At 47.3% G+C, this 18,617-nt stretch overlaps 1 protein-coding gene across 3 annotated transcripts in view; it reads left to right on the forward strand.

Moving 5' to 3' along the window:
* BAHCC1 (BAH domain and coiled-coil containing 1) overlaps positions 1-18,617 on the forward strand; it is a 158,160-nt gene that overhangs the window by 134,371 nt on the left and 5,172 nt on the right. For all 3 annotated transcript variants that reach the window (XM_072645290.1, XM_072645293.1, XM_072645292.1), the window contains 13 exons: positions 4,122-4,233; positions 7,494-7,758; positions 9,571-9,765; positions 10,295-10,608; positions 11,017-11,124; positions 11,599-11,728; positions 12,175-12,289; positions 12,947-13,022; positions 13,492-13,600; positions 15,213-15,332; positions 15,764-15,937; positions 16,541-17,700; positions 18,206-18,442. In XM_072645290.1, the coding sequence (XP_072501391.1) occupies positions 4,122-4,233; positions 7,494-7,758; positions 9,571-9,765; positions 10,295-10,608; positions 11,017-11,124; positions 11,599-11,728; positions 12,175-12,289; positions 12,947-13,022; positions 13,492-13,600; positions 15,213-15,332; positions 15,764-15,937; positions 16,541-17,700; positions 18,206-18,442 (3,115 nt within the window). The remainder of the gene's footprint in view (positions 1-4,121; positions 4,234-7,493; positions 7,759-9,570; positions 9,766-10,294; positions 10,609-11,016; positions 11,125-11,598; positions 11,729-12,174; positions 12,290-12,946; positions 13,023-13,491; positions 13,601-15,212; positions 15,333-15,763; positions 15,938-16,540; positions 17,701-18,205; positions 18,443-18,617) is intronic.

Raw genomic sequence — 18,617 nt, forward strand, 5'->3', positions numbered from 1 at the left:
AAAATTTACACAAGGCTTTCCTGTTGACAGCTCTATGTAGGTAAGTATAATACAAACCTACCTAGCCCTAGCGCTCACCTAATCTATAACATACATGTTTAACCTATTAGTTATGCATGTTATGTGCCATAAAATACATTACATTTCCCCATTTATTTACACCAATTTATTAATTATCCTTCCCACTTACCTTCTCCCCCCCATTGAAAAATTTTAAAAAACAAACCTTCATAACATATTCACAGCCCGACAAAACAAATTCCCACATTAGCGATGCTCAAAAATGTATGTCTCATTTTGCATTTGAAGTCTGTCACTTTTCTGGCAGAAGATGTCTAATGTGCTTTACCTTTAGCTACCTCTGGCATCATGATTTTTCATTGCATTGATCAGAGCTCTCAAGTCTTTCAAAGTTTGGTATTTTTTTTAAAAATACTACTGCCTACCATGCTCTTGTGCCTCTTCCATGTAGCCCCTGAGCAGAGGGCAGCAGGATGAGGGGAGGATGTGACAGCCTGGCGCTGCTGTAAGGGTGGGGAGGTAAATGGGAGCTTGGTCTGAAATGTGCAGGATGATGGCGTGCCCTTCATCTTCCAGGCTGCTCAATACCCATTGAAAAATTTTCTCCAGTGACTCAGTGGTAGTGAACTAAGGACTAGGGATGAGAGATAAAGGTTAGGGGACCCAGAATTCCCCAGGCATGATCTTTGCACACAGGTCCTCCCTTTCTGCCCCTCCCCCAAGCTGAAGCTGTAGCAGTAGCCAAAACTCAAACCCTCTGAGAATGTGGCAGAGGAATGTGAGTGACCCACTCCTGATCCCTGGAGAGAGTCCAGAGGAGGAACCAGGAGCAAATATTTGAAGGCTTCTCATGTAGAACTGGGATTAGCCTTGTTCCTAGCCCTAGAGGGCAGAGCCAAGAGCAATGGGTGGATACTACAAAGAGACAGATTTATGCTCAATCAAAAGAAAAACCACCCACCAATTAGAGCTCTCCCAAAATAGAATGGGTTGCCTTGGAAGACAGTAGATTGCCCTTCACTAGAGATCTTTAGGCAAAGGATGGATGGTCACTTTCTGGCGATGTTGGGTCAGATGGCATTGAGGTCCCTTCCAACTCTGAAATTCTGTGATCTTGGATTACAGCTCCCAGGAAAGACAGTCCTTCTGGCTCCTGGCTTGATGACTCTCCCAGGTCATCAAAGTTGGTGTCTCTTAGAAGAAATTAACCTGCAGAATCAATCCATCCATCGTTAAGCATTTATTAAATATCCCACTATGTGTGAGGCACTGAGTTAGGTGCCAGGGATACAAAATCAGAGTGAAACAATCCCTACCCTCAAGGAGTTTATCTGTATCAGGGGAAACCTATACATGTGCGTGTGTATATATATTTATATATACAATAGATACAAAATAGATACAAGGTGATTTTAAGGAGGATATTAGCAGCTGAGTGTTGAGCTGAGTGTTGAAAGAAACTAGGGTGGAAGAAGCAGAGGTGAGGGTAGAGTGGTTGCATATGGAATATGTGAAGGGAGAGCAGTGTGTATTAAGGCCAGAAAAATTTTTTGGAACAGGTTGCAAAGGGCTTATCACTTCAGCAGCTGTGTAGAAGGTATACTGGAGGGGGGAAGAGAGGTGAGACAGGCTATATTCCAATACTGTAAAGGAGAGGGGAGAGAGGAGATCTAACAGTGAGAGTCTAGGAAGGGAGAAACAAAGACTTGGTGACAGATTAGATATGTGGGGTGAGAAAAAGTGAGGACTTGAGTGTGACACCAAATTACTGAACCTGGTGACATAAAGTGCTGAGTTTGGAAGAAAAGGTGATGACTTCTGTTTTGGACATATTGAGTTTGATTTGCCAGCAGGACATCTAGTTTGAAATGTCAAAAAAAGAAATGCCAGAGTGGGAGCTCAGGAGAGAGACTGGGCCTGGATCTGGGAATCATCTGCATAGAATCTAATCAGGTCATCAAGGGAGAAAAGAAGGGGAGCTACCTTCCCATTCCCTCCAACTCTCCAATCTTTAGCCAATGGTCATCTCCAGCAGCTCTGGGCTGTGTGTGGCTGTACAGAGAAGGACATTCAATTTAGGGCTGGAAGAAGGGATCTTAACCTTTGTTGTGTCATGGACCCCTTGGCAGTCTGGTGAAACCTATGGACCTCTTCTCAGAATAAGGTTTTCAAATGCATAAAATAATTTTATCGTATTACAAAGAAATCAATTCTATTGAAATATGACTATCAAAAAAAAAATTTAAAGGTCACAGACCCAAGGTTATGAACCTGTAAGCTAGAAGAGATCTTAGTTATCATTTACTTACCCTGTTCATTTTATAAATGAAGCTGTCTTTTTTTTTAAGCACAGAGACTTTTTTATTCTTTTCTTTTTAATTCTAAATTCTCTCCCTCCTTCTACTCCCTCCTCTACCCAGAGAGAAAGCAAGGAATATAAACTCTATTGCAAGTAGACATGTAAAATAAATTTCTGCATTACCCATGTTCCCTACCACCACCACCAAAAAAAAAAAATAGCAAAAGAGGAAATGAAAAAAAAAATGCTTGTCTGCATTTTGAGTCCATCCATTCTAACTGAAGCTATCTTTAGAGGCCAAGGGTCCATTCTGTCTTTTCACATATACCCACTGCCACCTGAGCTCAGCCTCCTGTGATGAGTTAGACAGTCCCCTTAAAGGAGAACATCCCTAGATACTTGGCCATGTCATCCTAGTGCCTATCTCCAGAGACCAGACTCAGTGTATACTGGCATGGGGGCACCATGGTAATCTGCAGAGGATCCAGGTGGTCTGTTTGGGAGCTTCATCACCTCTGTCTAAAGGAAACAGTTCATTTCTAGCAATACTTTTACAAGCAGATGAGATGGGGAGCCATTCACCTGTTTTCAGGAGGGCTTCCTTTCCAAGACCCACCTAAAAGGACCATGTGTCTTAGCAGAAACCTTAAATATTCATCCAACAATCAACCAACATTTTGTAAGCTTCTGTTATGTGCAAAGCTCTGTGTTCAGTGGTCTGGGATAGCCAGAGATAAAAGAGTGGCTAATCTCCAGGGAGCTGGAGAAGACCTAGATATACAGTCCTCTCTTACTGTGTAAACTGTGTGTATGGATGCATGTATAATATATCTCTTTATGTGTGTATATATAATAAAGTGTATATTTATGTATGTGTATATACATATATATCAGTTATTATTCTCATTTCAGTGCTAAATCTATGTTGCATTTTTTTCCCTGATTGATTTTTTTTGGTGACAGCAAGACTGTATCATCTTTTTCTCTAGTCTCCCTTTTTTGTATCTCTCATGGGTCTTCCTTTTCCTCTCTCTGAGATCCCTTTCCCTTTTCTTTCTTATATTTGCATCCTGTCTCACTATTCATCCCTCCCACTCTTTCTCCTTCCTTTGAGTTTTCTTTTCTCCTTTTCTCATAGCCTGTGTCTCAGTCTTTCAATTTCATTTCTTTCCCCTCTTGTTTCCTTTTTCCTTCTATCTCTGTTCCATCCCGTTTTGCTCTAGAGTTTCTCCCTCTTTCCATTCCCCTATTTCTCCCATATGATATCTCTCTCCCTCTCTCGGACTGTTTTACCATCCTTATATTTTACCACCCATACATTACATGTACCACGCTTACCTTAACACACACACGTGTGTGTTATATATGTGTATACACCTATGTGTATACATGTATGTGTATATGTGTATACATGTATGTGTATATGTATATACACACACATGACCCTTACATTGATCCTTGGTAGATATTTATGTGAGCATGTTCTTTGCCCAGTCATCCATAATGGCCCCTGGTGTTGACCTTGGTTTTAATGGAATTGGATATAAGCATCAACTTTTAAATCTGGAAGGTACCTTAGATAGCATCTAATCCAACTTGCTCATTTTACAGATGAGAAAACTGAGTCCCTGAGAAGGCCCATGACTTGCCCTTGCTACTTCTGATTAGCTTGTCAGTAGCAGGGTCAAGACTAGAAATCCTGATTGGGTCTTCTGACTCATCTTCCAGTACTCTTTCTACCAAGGCAAGACGCTTCCTGTGGGACTTGATTCTCCTTTTCTCCTTCCTCCCCATGTCTCAGATCTGTGAAGGCCAGCCTAAGTATCCTGTGTGCTGAGTTACGGAGTGAAGGGGAGCCCAAGAAGAAGAAAAGCAAATCAGATAAGGGAGTCTACAGCAGCCTCAACTCCCAGGTAAGTCCTTACCCTGTATCCCTGCTAAGTCTGTTCTCCACATTCATTCCCTCCATTCAACTCCCATCATTTTCTCCCTTTGGCAGCCATGGAAGGAACATGTTCCCATTTCCCTTTTCTATCATCTTGCTATCTGTAATATTTTGCATGATTGCTGTGGGTTAAACTTTTTAAAATTGTTCATGGACCCCTTACCAGTTGTGGGTATGTTGCTAACTCTTCTCTATCCCTGAAATTCCATAAATAGATACTGGAATGAGTGTCTTTGAGAGCAGCAGTCCTTGAATATCCCTAAATTAGTCAGTGAGCGCTATGTACTGAACATCTTCCTTGTATAGATATCCTATAGGACAGGTCTCCGCAGTAGGTTAACCAGTCATCAGCAACTTATGGACCTTGACCATTCCCTTGACTAAGCTCCCAGCTAGCTATGTTGTCACCACCTACACCACCCCCAATGCACATACTCATGGGTGTGCACACAGAAGGAGAGTAGGAGGCTGGCAGCAGCCCTTCCATCTCCTTTTTCTTTGTCTGCCCCCTTTTCTTAGCAATTATATTGTCAGTAACCCTTGCCCTACTCTTAGGCTAAAGGTTTGGAGAATCAAAAATAGCATCTCTCCAGAAAAAAGGGCTTCTTTTGTTGTAAAGGGTTGTAAAATACATAGGTACAGTCCCTGCCCTTGGGGAGCTTAAAATCTAGTTTGAGCAGCTAAGATAAAGCAGTGGGTCTGCAATCAGGAAGACCTGAGTTCAAAAACTTACTCAAAAATTTACTAACTTTGTGACCCTAGGCAAGTCATTTAACCTCTGTTTGCCTCAGTTTCCACAGGTGTAAAATGGGGATACTAATGTCACCTACCTCACAATGTTGTTGCAAAAATAATAATTGTGAAGCATTTAGCACAGTACCTGGCACATAGTGGGAGCTATATAAATGTTAGCTGTTATTACTTTTATTATTAGTTGTAGAAACATCATATACTTTTAAAAACTGAAGCTATTTAAGAAAGCAACACAGCAGGCAATAAAGAAGTATTTCTTGAGAAACTTGCCATTCATGTATTCATTCAGCAAATATTTGAATACCTCCTTAATATACAGGGCACTGTCTGAGGCAGTGAGGTTTACAAAAGGAAGATTCAAGACACAGTACATTCCTCCAAGTTGACAGCAGCCTACTGTCCTGGAAAGAGTCCTGGATTAGGAGTCATAGGACCTCAGTTCAAATCCTCTCTCTGCCACTTAGCTACTTTTGTGACCTAGGGCAAATCACTTTACAGGCCTCAGTTTCCTCATCTATAAAATGAGGGGTTGGACTAGATAACCTCTAAGGTCTTTTCCATCTCTAGATCTATGAAAAAATGAGAAATAGTATCCATATATGTGGTGTTATGGGAAGGTCACTGGTAGGACACAGTGATGCAGACTTGTAGTTGACAGAAGATCGCTTGAGCTCAGGAGTTCTGAGCTGTAGTAGGACTAAAACCATTAAGTCCAACATGGTAATGCCCAGCTGCCAAAGAATGAGGTTGGGCCTCTAGCCCAACTCAGAAAGTGGGAACTAGTACAGGTTGGAAAGTGAACCACAAGTCAAAACTTCTGTGCTTTGAGAAGGGGGAGTGTTGGGTCTGAGTGGCTGCTGTACATTTAGCCTGAGTGAAATAGGGAACCCAGTCTCTGAAAGAGAGAGAAGGAAAAGGGGAGGGAGAAAGAACTGGATTTGGAGACAGAGGCCCCAAGTTTGGATGCTTACTCTGTTACTGCCTTTCTGGCCTTTAGCATTGACTTAACTTTTCTAAACCTCAGTTTCCAATCTGAAAAATGAAATTTTGGATTTAGATTATCTCTAAGTGCCCTTCTGGCTCTGCATTCTTTGATCCCCAAAGTAAAAAGTAATACTTGTAGATAAGTCATTTAAACTTTCTGTGCCTCAGTTGCCTCATTGATGGCTTCCCAGCTAACTCTATCTGTGATCCTATATATTTCACTTTAAACAAACCTAATACAGGAAAATCCAGATTTATAATATGGCTGAGATCCTGAGTGAGTTGCCTTACAGAAAAAGCAAACTCCTCTAGGACACCTAAAATAGGGTTTAATTTGCAGAAAGTGAGTTTCATAGAACATCTCAGGGATACATTTAGTATGTAAAGCAAGACCCCCACCTGTAGCACAAATTAAGTATATGAGTAGTAAGAAGATGCAGGGTCAAGGTGACAAATCCTTAGTCTTACTCATGGGATGAGTCATTTGCAAAAATTTTATCATTAGAGATGTGAGGACCCAGAAGGACTCCATGGTACAAATTCAGAGAACTGAAAACCTCCCTCTTCCCATCTCCCCAGCACAGCCATACAGAGAGCCAGCCTCTTGTCCCACACTCCCTGCAGTCTCCCCAAGGCCACTCTAGCCAGTGATCTCTTGCATGTGCTCACACAATCTCAGTGACCTCTCTCTCTTCTTTCCCCTTCCCCATCTGAAAATGCAACTCCAAACTGCCCTCCACAGGCAATTCAGTGTGTCAGAAATGTGTCCTTCCCCCTCCCCCTTTTTTCCTTTTGCTTTAGAAAAGCCAGCTTTAGCCAGACACTTTGGTAAACTGGAGTGGCCACAGTGCCCACAACTTTCTGGGTGTCCTTGGCCCCTCTGCCCACCCACGTGGAATCTAGAATGGGCCAGGGCAGGGGAAATGGGATTACAGTGGTCTAGCACCAATCTTAAGCTTGTCATCAGGGAACCAGACACAGTCAGATTCGGGAAGGCCTAAACAGATCGGCACCATTTCCACCCAGTCCCAGACTTTGCCTTGGCTCCTTGGAGGTGTGAGACTCCAGTGGAGTTGGCACATTCTGAGTAGGGAACTCAGCTAAAGGGAAACTGAGAAAAAAAATCCATACATCTTTTCCTCATCCCGTATTCCCAATAACAGAGAGACAAGGTCTGGCCTTTCCCTCTTCACATGAGTGAGTACCACTCCTTTTACTCCCACCCATTTTTAGCCTCTGGTGAGATTTGCCACAGCTGGGCAATTCTGCCAGAGGGAAGGGGAAAGGAGAACTGAGCCAGTAGCCCAAGCCCCAATAATATAGCCTAACATCACAGGAATTTGCCTGGTCTGCTTGGGGAAAGTGATTTCAAGCTAGATTTCTGTCTCTGAATGCCCTGGCTTCCACCAAACCAGCCAAGCATATTATAGGTCTTGAAATGCAAACAAGGACCAATCGCTGAATGGTTTCCCTATATGGGTTGTTCCACAGGAGAAGGTTCGGTGCAAAAAGAGTGGATCCCAGAGCAAAGTGGCCCAGCTGAAGCCGAAGGTCAGGAACAAAGGTTTGCCAGCTGGCATCAGCCCCTTCCGGCGGAAAGAGGCCAACCCTGGCGGACGCATCCAAAAGAAGCTGTCTCGAGCCAAGAGCACCAAGGTGGCCTTGGCAGCCAAGCACCCACAACCAGACTGCGATGGCAAGGACAGCCCCAAGTTCACAGCCAAGCCCACAACAGCAGTAGGGGGAACTGAGGCAGGCAAGTAATCCGAGCCCAGACCCAGTCTTCACTTTAAGGGAGAGGTGGACAGGGACCTTGTGCTGCCAAACTCAGGTGGGACCTGTTTGGCAGAGCATTCTGGGCTCACTCTGAGTGTCTGAAAGATAGAAAAAAGGGGGAGAAGAGAGGGACCCTTGAGTGGTGGAAAAATCAGAATTATGGCTGGGGAGGCTGCAGAGCATTAAAAGAGATGTGATTAATGTGTCCTCTGTTGCTGTCCTCGACAGCTAACCCGGGTGACTAAAATGAGGGTATCAGCACGGGAGTGGGGCAGTGAGTGGGAAAGAGATCTCAAAGAGGTGATGGAAAGCAGGAATCTCCTTTGGGACACCAGACTTTGTCGTTCTCAGTGAGGACTCTCTCTCCCTCCTCTTGCTATTCCCATCCCAGAAGCCTAACAAGTGGCCCTGGAAAGCATCTTGGAAAATGGATTTTAAAATAGCCCTAGCTTTTTTCCTGTGAATCTCCAGCCCAGGATTTGACCTGGGAGCCTGCAGGATGTGTTATCAGGCCCCAGAAAAACAACACATGCACACACAAGAAACATGACACTGAACAAATAGATATTTCCTCCCCATTTTCCCTTACTCCCCCCTTTCCTTCTTCCCCTGACCTATTACACACACACACGCACACGCACACACGCACACACACACACATACCCCCCCCAAAAGGTGGGGAGACAAGAACCTCTCATTGGGAAGAACAAAGAAAAGTTCTGAGGGCTGGAAGAGGGAAGAGGAAGCAGGAAGGACTCTGGATAGGAGGTGTGTTCCCTGGGAGCAGCTGGCTAGGCTGTGGGATGAGATTGGAACTCTCGCCCAGGAGGGTGCTTGCTGAGTGAATTTGGGAAGCTCTGCACCCTAGGGGCATGCCATAGGGGGGCCAGGCCACACAAAGAGGTGGTGATCTCAGCCTCTCAGACTTGTGAAGACAAACTGAAATGATACGTATTGCCTTCCGTGGACGTAAGGTAGAATGGGTTGATAACTGCCCCAGAGATGATGGATGTCAACCCCATTCATTATCTCCTTACCCCCATTCACCCAAACCACACAGAGCAGGTCACTCCATTTCTTTGGTCCTGAGCTTCCTCATCTACCCAATGATTCCATGATCTCTGAGGTCCCTTCTAGCTTCCATCTGTGGCTTGGCCCTCAGAGACATGGATGAATCATCTTGGGGGTTCCAGGCCCACATTATTTTGTTGCCCCCCCCATCCTCTTTTTAACCTCCTGTGCTCCCTTCCCAATAACCAAACAATTTACAAAGCGAGGTGGGAGTAGGGTTTGAACAGATGTCAAAGAGATGAACAGCACCCCTGAATTCCTTCCCCACACCCAGCTCACAGAGGACTTCATTCCATACCCATTAATGATGCTGCCATTCAGAATCTGGTGACCTGAATGCTGAGGACAAGGCCATGGTGCTCCAGAGGAAGGGTTCTTAACTTTTTGTGTCATGGACCCCTTTGGCAGTCTGGCAAAGCTTATTTTCAAAACAAAGGTGGGAAAAACCCTTCTCACAATACTGTTTTTAAATGCATAAAAGTAAAATACGTAGGATTGTAAAAGAAACCAATTATATTTAAATACATTTATCAAAATATTAAAAAAAAAAAAAAAGCTTACAGACCACAGGTGAAGAACCTCTGTTCTAAAAAGTAGGCCTCTCCCCTTGGCAGAAACCCCAGGAGAGACTGTGATTGGCAGAGTATGAAGACTCAGGGGAAGGTTATCTGAGAACCTAGGCCAGGGCCAGCTAAAAGGATTTTCTCCTCTCTTCTTGCAGGGGGAATCCAGGATGAGGACTATGACAGTGAGGACTGTGAGGGACTTCTAGGAGACGAACCTCCAATCAAGGACCTAAACCCTCCTCTCCATACAGGCATCAATCCTACAACGCTGGGACCCTCCCCATCCTCAGTGGTGAAAATGGAAGCAAACCAGAAAGCCAAGAAGAAGAAGGAGAGGCAGGGCTTGCTAGGTAACTATGAGAGGATGGGTGAGAGATGGAGAAAAGGCAAGAGTGACCACTGATAGGACAGCCCTCCTCCCCACCCCACCCCCACGACCGAATTGTGGCCTCATGCTGAGGGCACATGCCAGTGAGGTGTGGAGGATATCTCCCTCTGCCACCACCACCCCTGCCATACTCGGCCTCTGTTGCTGATGGCTTGACTGCCTGGTATAAGAGGGGCCCAGGGAGCATTCAGAGGGCAGCGCCTCAGCAGAATCTTTTTTTAAAAATAACTTTTTGTTGATATTTTCTGTTCCTTCTGTCACCATAGTATCCCATGTATCCCTCCTTCTCTGCCTCCCAGAGGGCCATCCCATATCCAGAGCCTATTTTTAGCCGTGGCTTTTGTCAGCCATTTTCACAATCATCGCCCAGGACAGTGGCACCAGTTACATTCACCCCTGCTAGCTCCAACCTTCTCGGACACCAAGATATTGGCACCCAGAGCCTCCAGTAACTCTCAGTATTTTTGTCTCTCGGTTTTTTTTCCCCCAAGGGTCCTGCCGAATATCCAGCCCTGAGGGTGAGGTCAAAATTAAAAGGCGGGCAGTAAAGCCTGGAGCTGAGACTCGAAAACTGGAGCGGGCCCCAGTGCGCAGGAGGCCAGCAGTCTGTGATGGAGAGGGCAAGAAGAAACTGAAAACAAAGCCCAAAGACAGCCTTCGTCCGGAGCCTGGGACTACACCCAGTGGGGATGATCTCTTCAGCCAAGCCCGGGCCTTCTCTTCTCGGGAAGAGGGTGGGAAGCTGGCCAGTGAGCGACTAAAGAAAGCCACAAGGAAGAGCAAAGTGTTACAGTCAGCCCTGAGGGTGAGAGGGCTGAATTGGATCCAGGGGGTTTCCAGAAGGATAATAAAGAGTGGAAAATGATGGCTGTCACTGTGTCTGAGAGGCTAAGACTGTACCCCTGAGCTTTGCAGCTCACCAAGGCATGGGGATGGGACAGTAAAAGAGTAGACCCCCTTTCCCTCTACACACACACCCCATCAGGGCACTTAGCTATGCCTATGTCCTTCCCTCTTCTCAGCTTGTCAGTCTGTTCTGTATTAAGACAGAGCCAACCTGCCCTCCATGGTAGACCCTATTAGCCCCACAGTAAGTCGGGAAGGCCATGGGAACACAGCTAACACAAAACTAACCACATGTGACACTAGTCAAACAAGGGACCCTCAAAGAGTAGTCTCTGATATCTCTTCTCTGTCTTGTCTTCCCCAACAGCGGAAGAATGGAGCCTTGTCTATTGCCTTGTCACCCCGAAATGCCAAGACCATCTTGAGCAAGGGCAAGAAGCTAGGCAAGGTGAAAAGTAAAGCTGTCAGCAAGCAGGTAGGCTCTTCTTCCCTTCCTTGTTTTCTTTCTTCCTTCTTTCCTTCCTTCTCTACTTTCCTTTCTCTGCTTTCCTTCCTTCCTTTTTTCCTTCTTTCCTACCTTCTTTCATTTCTTCCACTGGAGGGAAGATAAATTCAGTGCTTCTAAGGGAAAGAAGCAATCCTAGTTTGTCCCTGGGAACTGAGGCAAGGTGAGGTTGGTTTGGGACCCAAGCAGCTATGCATGCAAAAGTAGATCCGTTCCTCAATCCCAGCCCCAAATATGAAGTCCTCCACTTTTCTCCATCCACAACCTGCTAAAAGAACAGATAGTGCAAGAAAGAAGTTGAATAAGACTGTTCTTAAATTTTGTCTGAGCAGGACCCTCAGAAGTCCTGAATTGGGGATGGGGGAGACCAGGGAAGATGTCCTTTAGGTCATCCAGGAGAAGAAAGGTCAAGCATCCATGGGTCTGACCTTGTCATCCTCTTAGGGTAAGGGCCGGGCAGTCAGCCGGCTGCTGGAGAGCTTTGCAGTGGAGGATGACTTCGAGTTTGATGATAACAGCAGCTTCTCAGAGGAAGAGAACGGCACTCTCAGTGGAGACCAGGGCATTGCTCATGGTGAGTTCATCCATTCCAGCTAAGTAGCACAGACTAAGACCCTCCCCCCACCCCCATGCATGTAGTATCAGCTTGTAGGAATTTGGTAAAGGCAGGAGTGGTTTTGGATGGTTGGGGGTCATAGACTAGGAATAGGGAGAGGGGCAAGAACTGGTCCTCATCCACACAGAACAACCTATGGTCTCTTCTAGGGGCCAAAAGTTTACAGGCCAGATGGGAATTTGGTGGGTGCAACAGCAATCCAATTGCCTTCACTGTACTGCCAAGTTTTCTTAAAGGTCACACCAGCTTTCTTCTTAAGGGCTGCCTAAGACCTCCACACAGCTTCCAACCCTAGATGGGTTCCCCTCTCTTGGGAATCTGTATTTGTGAGACCTGAATCTTAAAGAGAGATGGGTGGTGGGTAACTGATGCAAGGATGATTCATGGCCTGCATTGTCCTTCAGTCCAGTCATGTACCATCCACAAAGAAGATCTCCAGGATGGCCTACACGTGCTCATCCCCAAGGAGGACAGCCTTCTGTATGCTGGCAGTGTGAAAACTCTACAACCTCCAGACATGTAAGGATCACTGCCCCTCCCCCTCTCAAAAAGGGAGCTGTGAAGATAGATGGGGGGAGGGATGATGTCAGAAAAAGATAGTGGTACATAGGAGAGGAGACCCTAGATGGAGCACAACCAGGCTGCCCCACTGAGGAGGACTGGAAACAGTGGTCATAGAGATACAAGTGGAAGGAATCGTAGAGGCCAGCTTGTCCAACCCCCTCATTTTATAGAAGACGAAACAGGCCCAGGAAGACTTAGTGACTTCCAAGTCACACTGGTTAAATTAAGCAGCAGAACTGAAGTTTGAATTCAGATCTTATTTCCCCAAATTTAGTGCTTGTAGTAGAGAAGAGGAACTCCTTTCCCTCTTGCCCACCTACCTAGCAGTTTGATCTTTCCTGGACCCAGGAAAGTAGGTCCCTTCCTTCTTAGCTAAAGGACAGTGGGACCTCACTGTCTTCTCTCATCCGCAGTATGTCTGAGGTTGGGATGGGGCCTCTCAGGGTGACTTTTCAGTGTTGCATTAGATCAGGTAAAAAACAGCCCTTCTCCTCTCCTCCTTCCCTACCTTCACTCACTCACACCTTGGTGAGGACAGAGCAGCCTCAAGTGAGTGGAGGGTCTCCTTTCCTGGCCTCTTTTCATTGGCTCCTTCCAAACTCTGCTTTTCAGCTACAGTATCGTGATTGAGGGTGAGAGAGGAAACAGACAAAGGATCTACTCCCTGGAGCAGCTGTTACAGGAAGCTGTGAGTTCTCTGTCTTGAATGATAACCTTCCACTTTGAGATGAATGGACATATTCCCCTGCTATCCTATCCTCTGCTGGGGAGGCCTTGTGCCCCTCCTTCTGTTATCCCCAAGAGGTCCTCTCTCTCTCTAAGTCAAAATGAAGGAAGAGCTCCCAGCCAGAGTCCCTGTGGCTGCAAGGACTTTTCCTCTTGTTTATTCCCGGAAGAAGCCCTTTATCTCAACTTTCCGATTAGCCTAGGGCCTGACATATCAACACTTCCCTTCCCTAGCTCCTTCCCCAAGGGTAGGTGATAGGGAAGTTTAAATCCATTTGGGTGATCTTAGCTCACATTGGGTTGGTCTCTTTAGAGACCCCACACTTCCTGCCTGCTGCCTCTCCAAATGTAAGCCCTGTCTCAAAATGCTTTCTCAGGATCTCTCCTAAGCCAGCTCATCTATCTTCCCCCCTACCCTTGTCTCCATGCAGGTCCTTGACATCCGACCCCAATCAAGTCGCTACCTCCCACCAGGCACCCGAGTCTGTGCCTACTGGAGTCAAAAGTCTCGCTGCCTATACCCAGGCAATGTGGTCCAAGGTGAGAGAAGGGATACAGGTGCCAAGAAGAGAAAGTCCATGGGGTGGGAGAAGTGTGGATTCTGCTTCTCCTCACCCCTTCCTCTTGCCCCCTGCTTCTATTCCCCCCTCGACTCCCACCATGGGTGGTTAATAATAGTGTGACTAATGCTCTGGGCAACCATAGTTAAATGCCAATCGAAGACACTTCTCCTTTTAGTATTGGACAGAAAAGACAGGCAGGTTGACATGGGGATACGGTCAAAGAATTTTAGAGCTGAGGGGAACCTTAGAAGTAATCTAGTCCAATGCCTTTATTTTACACGAGGAAACTGAGGCTTGGAGAGAGGAAATGACTTGCCCAAGGTCACAGTTAGCTGTTGCCAGGTGAGGAGTAGAACTCATCTACCACATGGCACCTCAATATCCTATTGTCTAGAACATCTCCCCCTTCAACTCTGTTTCCCCAATATCACATCTCTTCCAGTATTCCTTGAACATCTCTCCTCTGCCTCCCATGAAAGAACCTTATGACATTTCCCCATCGTTAACTATACATCCTAACAGCCACCCACCCACCTCTTTAACCTACACCTATGGCCTTTAGTCTGTCCCCCTAGCAGTATTCTGAGCTGAGGCTTTAGCCCTGAGAAGAGAGAGAGTCAAGGAATTTCTTGGCTGGCAGTGACACATTCCTGCTTATACAGGAGCAAGATAATAGAATCTGCTCTGAATGTCACCATAAAAAAGGTGGAGTAAGGAGCACCAGCCACAGGGAGGGGCTCCTGCTGCTGCTGAGCTAAGCAGAAAGAGTAATTATCACCCAATGAGCCCTCATCTTGCTGCCATTGAGAAAACATTTAAATGTGAATTAGCTCTCCATTAGGGTGACCCATTCATTCCCTGCTGGACTGGGGAATGTGGGGATGGGGCTGGGGGTATCAGGAAAGTCTCAGTTTCATGGGGGAATGGAAAGCGGCACTGGGGTGAGGGGGAGGCATGCATGTCGTCAGCTACGTCTGCTTGACCTCAGCCTTGTGGATATCAGCATGTTGGGTCTATGCAGAGCTGGGTGGAAGACCTGAATTCTGTGTGTGTGCATGGTGCTCTGGATGGGTCTCTGCATCTGGCGAGTACATTGGAAGGGAAAGGGGCATGATGAATGGTAATAATATTGCAATGAGAACAGAGTGCTGTTAGGAATGAGAAGAGATGAAAGCCATCAGTTACCCAGGGCTGGGGGTGGGGAACTCCAAGGTCGAATGTGATCTGGGAGCTGAATTTTCTCAGTGTCATTTGTCAGAGCCCCTGTGGGAGCCCTTTCCCTTCATCAATCCCTGTCTGATTGCACAGGGCAGCCCCTTGCCTCACTCTGTCTCACCTCTAGGGCCCGCAGACACACCCTAGCTCTCCAGCTCGCCCCTTTCTTATATGCTTTTCCATCTAGTATTTACCATCTACAGATGCTTAGAGAGATAGTAACTCTATGGGTTTTCACTGAAGGCTGGATGAGGATGAGATGAGAGCTGTCTTGATAATGTGGGGTACTGGCGCTTACACTTTGGCATCACTCTTGGACAATATCTCTTGCCTCTGCCCACAGGACTTAACCGTCTGATCTCTACTACCTACAGGTGCCTCCAGTGATGAAGAGGAAGACCTAGATTCAGTGGTAGTTGAGTTTGATGATGGTGACACAGGCCACATCTCTGTATCCAATATTCGATTATTACCTCCAGACTTCAAGATCCAGTGTGAGTCTACCTGGGGACTAAAAAGTGCCCTTGCATCATATAGGGCGGAGGGATATTCATCTTGTTCAGTCATCCTTCACTTAAGATCATTTCTACCCTAAGGTCCACCTTGGGCCCCCACAACCCTTAGGGCTGATTTACTTGACTCTCATCTCTGTTTGGAATGCTCTCCTGCTCAAGGATGAGTTCTTTCTGAAACCCTAGCATGAAACCAGGGACTAAGTTTCTTCATGCTGTAGCGAGCAACCTTGATTACTACGACATCCTGAGCAGGCAGGAATGAGTGGTGTCTCTCCTGCCCTACCTCCAGCCTCCCCAGCTTCCCATCATGTAGTCACAGAATGATTGCCCTGGGTGAAGAATGGATGGGGGGAGGGGTGTGAACAAGAAGGTTTGTTGGGATGAAGAGATGGCTTGGTTGTGAATTGCAGGCACAGAACCCTCCCCAGCCCTGCTCGTGTCCAGCAGCTGTCGCAGAAACAAGAGATCTTCCAATGATGCTCCCCCACCCAGTGAAACAGCACCCAGTCTGTCTCCTGAGGGACGGGATATCCCTGAACCCTCAAAGAACTTGGGGAAAAAGGCTGTCAGCAAAGAAAAAGCAGGTAACTAAAAGGAGGTGCTTAGAAAGGTGCCAGAAGAGGGGTAGTCTCAGAAGGGTTGGGTGCCAGGTATCCTCAAATTGCAGTTCCTGGAACGACACATAAAGCTTAGGGCTAATGTGGAAAGCTTGGAGGTAGGGGTAGGCACCTCTGCCAGTCCATAGGGTACAGAGATAAAAGGCCACCAATACAGCTGGAATCCTGCAGGACAGGCAGCTGCCCATCATGTAAGATCTGGAGTACCCACGGACAATGCTTTTGAAATGTAACTGTTTTTAAATAAATGCACATAATTTTATCCTAAGAAATTGTCCCCTCCATGACACAGTAGTATTTCTTTTATGATAAGTCAAATCCCTTGTGTTAATGATGAAGGATCAGAGTCTTCAGCAGATCCAGATGGTGCTGTTTTCAGATTTTACTGAAGGCACACAAACGCCTTGTCCCAGTTTGGAAAAGCTCTAGTGAAAGACTAGAGGGATGGTGGGATGGGATGTATAGAGGTAAATGTCAGCAGTGTTCTAGGAGGTAGAGGGGAGGGACAGGGAGTGGAGCCAGGAAAGTGCCGTATGACCTCTCCATTGCCACCTTGTTTTCATCCCACAGGCAAAGCTGATGTCTTAACTCCAGGGGCCAAGACACCAGTGGTAGCAGCTGAGCATTTCCTAGGCCGACGGGGCAGCCCAATGCTGAGCTGGTCTTCAGTGGCACAGACTAAGAGGAAGGGGACAGCAGTGGCAGGAGGAGGAGGGGGCAGCAAGAGCACAGGTGTGCTCCAGAACCTCTTCCAGCTCAATGGCAGTGCCAAGAAGCTGAGAGCCCGAGAAACCTTGTTCCCCATGCACAGCATGGCCACCCCGGTCTTCGGCAATGGCTTTGGGGCAGACTCCTTCAGTAGCATAGCCAACTCTTATGCCCCATTTGCAAGCGGGGCAGGGCTGGCCTTGCCTGGAGGTGCCCACAAGCTGCTTCGGGCAAAGAAAGCCGAGCGCCTGGAGGCTGAGAAGAGTGGGCGTCGGAAAGTTGGCGGGGAATTCCTGGTCAAGCTGGATCACGAAGGGGTGACCTCACCCAAGAATAAGAATTGTAAGGCCCTGCTCATGGGCGACAAAGATGATGGACCCAAGCTGGGGAGACCCTTGCCCAACCCAGGCTACGTCCACCCAGCTCTAGTCAGCAAGGAAAAAAAAGGGCGTGCTCCCGTCCACCCGTTGCCCATGGGGCTGGCCCTGCGTAAATATGCAGGCCAAGCTGACTGTTCACTGCACTGTGACAGCGACTGCCACAGCTCCTACTCGGATGAGGATGAGGATGGACTGGCAGGCAACGTCCCTTCTCGGTTTCTCACCCGTCTCTCTGTCTCTTCCTCCTCATCTGGTTCCTCTACATCTTCCTCCTCAGGCTCCATCTCCACATCCAGCCTCTGCTCCTCAGACAATGAGGACTCATCCTATAGCTCGGATGATGAGGACTCAACTTTGCTGCTCCAGACTTGTCTCACCCACCCTGTGCCCACCCTTCTGGCGCAGCCTGAGGCCCTGCGCTCGAAGGGGAGCAGCCCCCACCCTCACCCCCAGCGCTGCTTCCTCGCCAAAGCCACGGCGGCTAGTGGCAAGACCAAGATGAAGCGGAAGGAGGCCCTGAGCTTCTCCAAAGCCAAAGAGTTTTCCCGAAGGCAGCGGCTGCCCTCTGTGGAAAATCGGCCAAAGATCTCAGCCTTCCTGCCAGCCCGGCAACTGTGGAAGTGGTCTGGGAATCCCACTCAGGTAAGGGGTGGGAGTTACTGGGCTCTGGAAGGCAGGGAATCCCTGAGTCCTCTCCCTCAAAGCGCCCTTAGCAGGGAAAGTTGGTATGGGATGTCTTATGTGAAATTCCACAAGCCTCTCTTGTAGAGAATAGAAAGCTTCAGAGATAGACAAGTAACAATGCTCTCCATTTCTGTCTGTCTCCTCCTACCTGCGCCCCCCACCTCCCTTGTCTGTCTCTTTTTCTCTGCCTTCCTCTTTTTCTTTCTCTGTCTCTTCCCCTCACCCCACCTTTTCCTCCCTCTTTTCTCACCCCTTCACCTATCTGTTCAGATGTCCTAACTTTCCCAAAATATGTCTGTCTTCTTTCTTGTTTCCTCCTGTTACATGTTTTACAGCATTTCCATCGTAGCACTGCTGGCACACACTCATCTCACACCTTCCCAATGCGGCCTATCATTCCTAGCACCTTCCTTCCCTCCAGAGTATTCTTGTCCCTCAAAGCCTTTCTTTGGTTTCTGTGCAGAGGCGGGGGATGAAAGGGAAGGCCAGGAAGCTGTTCTACAAGGCAATCGTTCGGGGAAAGGAGACGCTCTGCATCGGGGATTGCGCTGTCTTCTTGTCGGCAGGCCGGCCCAACCTACCCTATATCGGACGCATTGAGAGCATGTGGGAGTCCTGGGGCAGCAACATGGTGGTGAAGGTGAAATGGTTCTACCACCCAGAGGAGACCAAGTTGGGCAAACGACAAAGTGACGGGAAGGTGAGCCTGGTGGTAGGGATAGAAAGCTCATTGGGAGAAGATGGCTTCCTATGGGCTAAGGTAGCATTTCCTAGACCATGGGGGCAAGCTAGGTGCTGATTTGATGCTTTGAAGCATGAGAAGCTTGGGTGTCCTTCCCCCAGGCTGGACATACTTTGTCTTCTAGGTCTTTCTC

The sequence above is a fragment of the Notamacropus eugenii genome, chromosome 2 (assembly GCF_028372415.1).
Source record: "Notamacropus eugenii isolate mMacEug1 chromosome 2, mMacEug1.pri_v2, whole genome shotgun sequence".
Taxonomy (NCBI): domain Eukaryota; kingdom Metazoa; phylum Chordata; class Mammalia; order Diprotodontia; family Macropodidae; genus Notamacropus; species Notamacropus eugenii.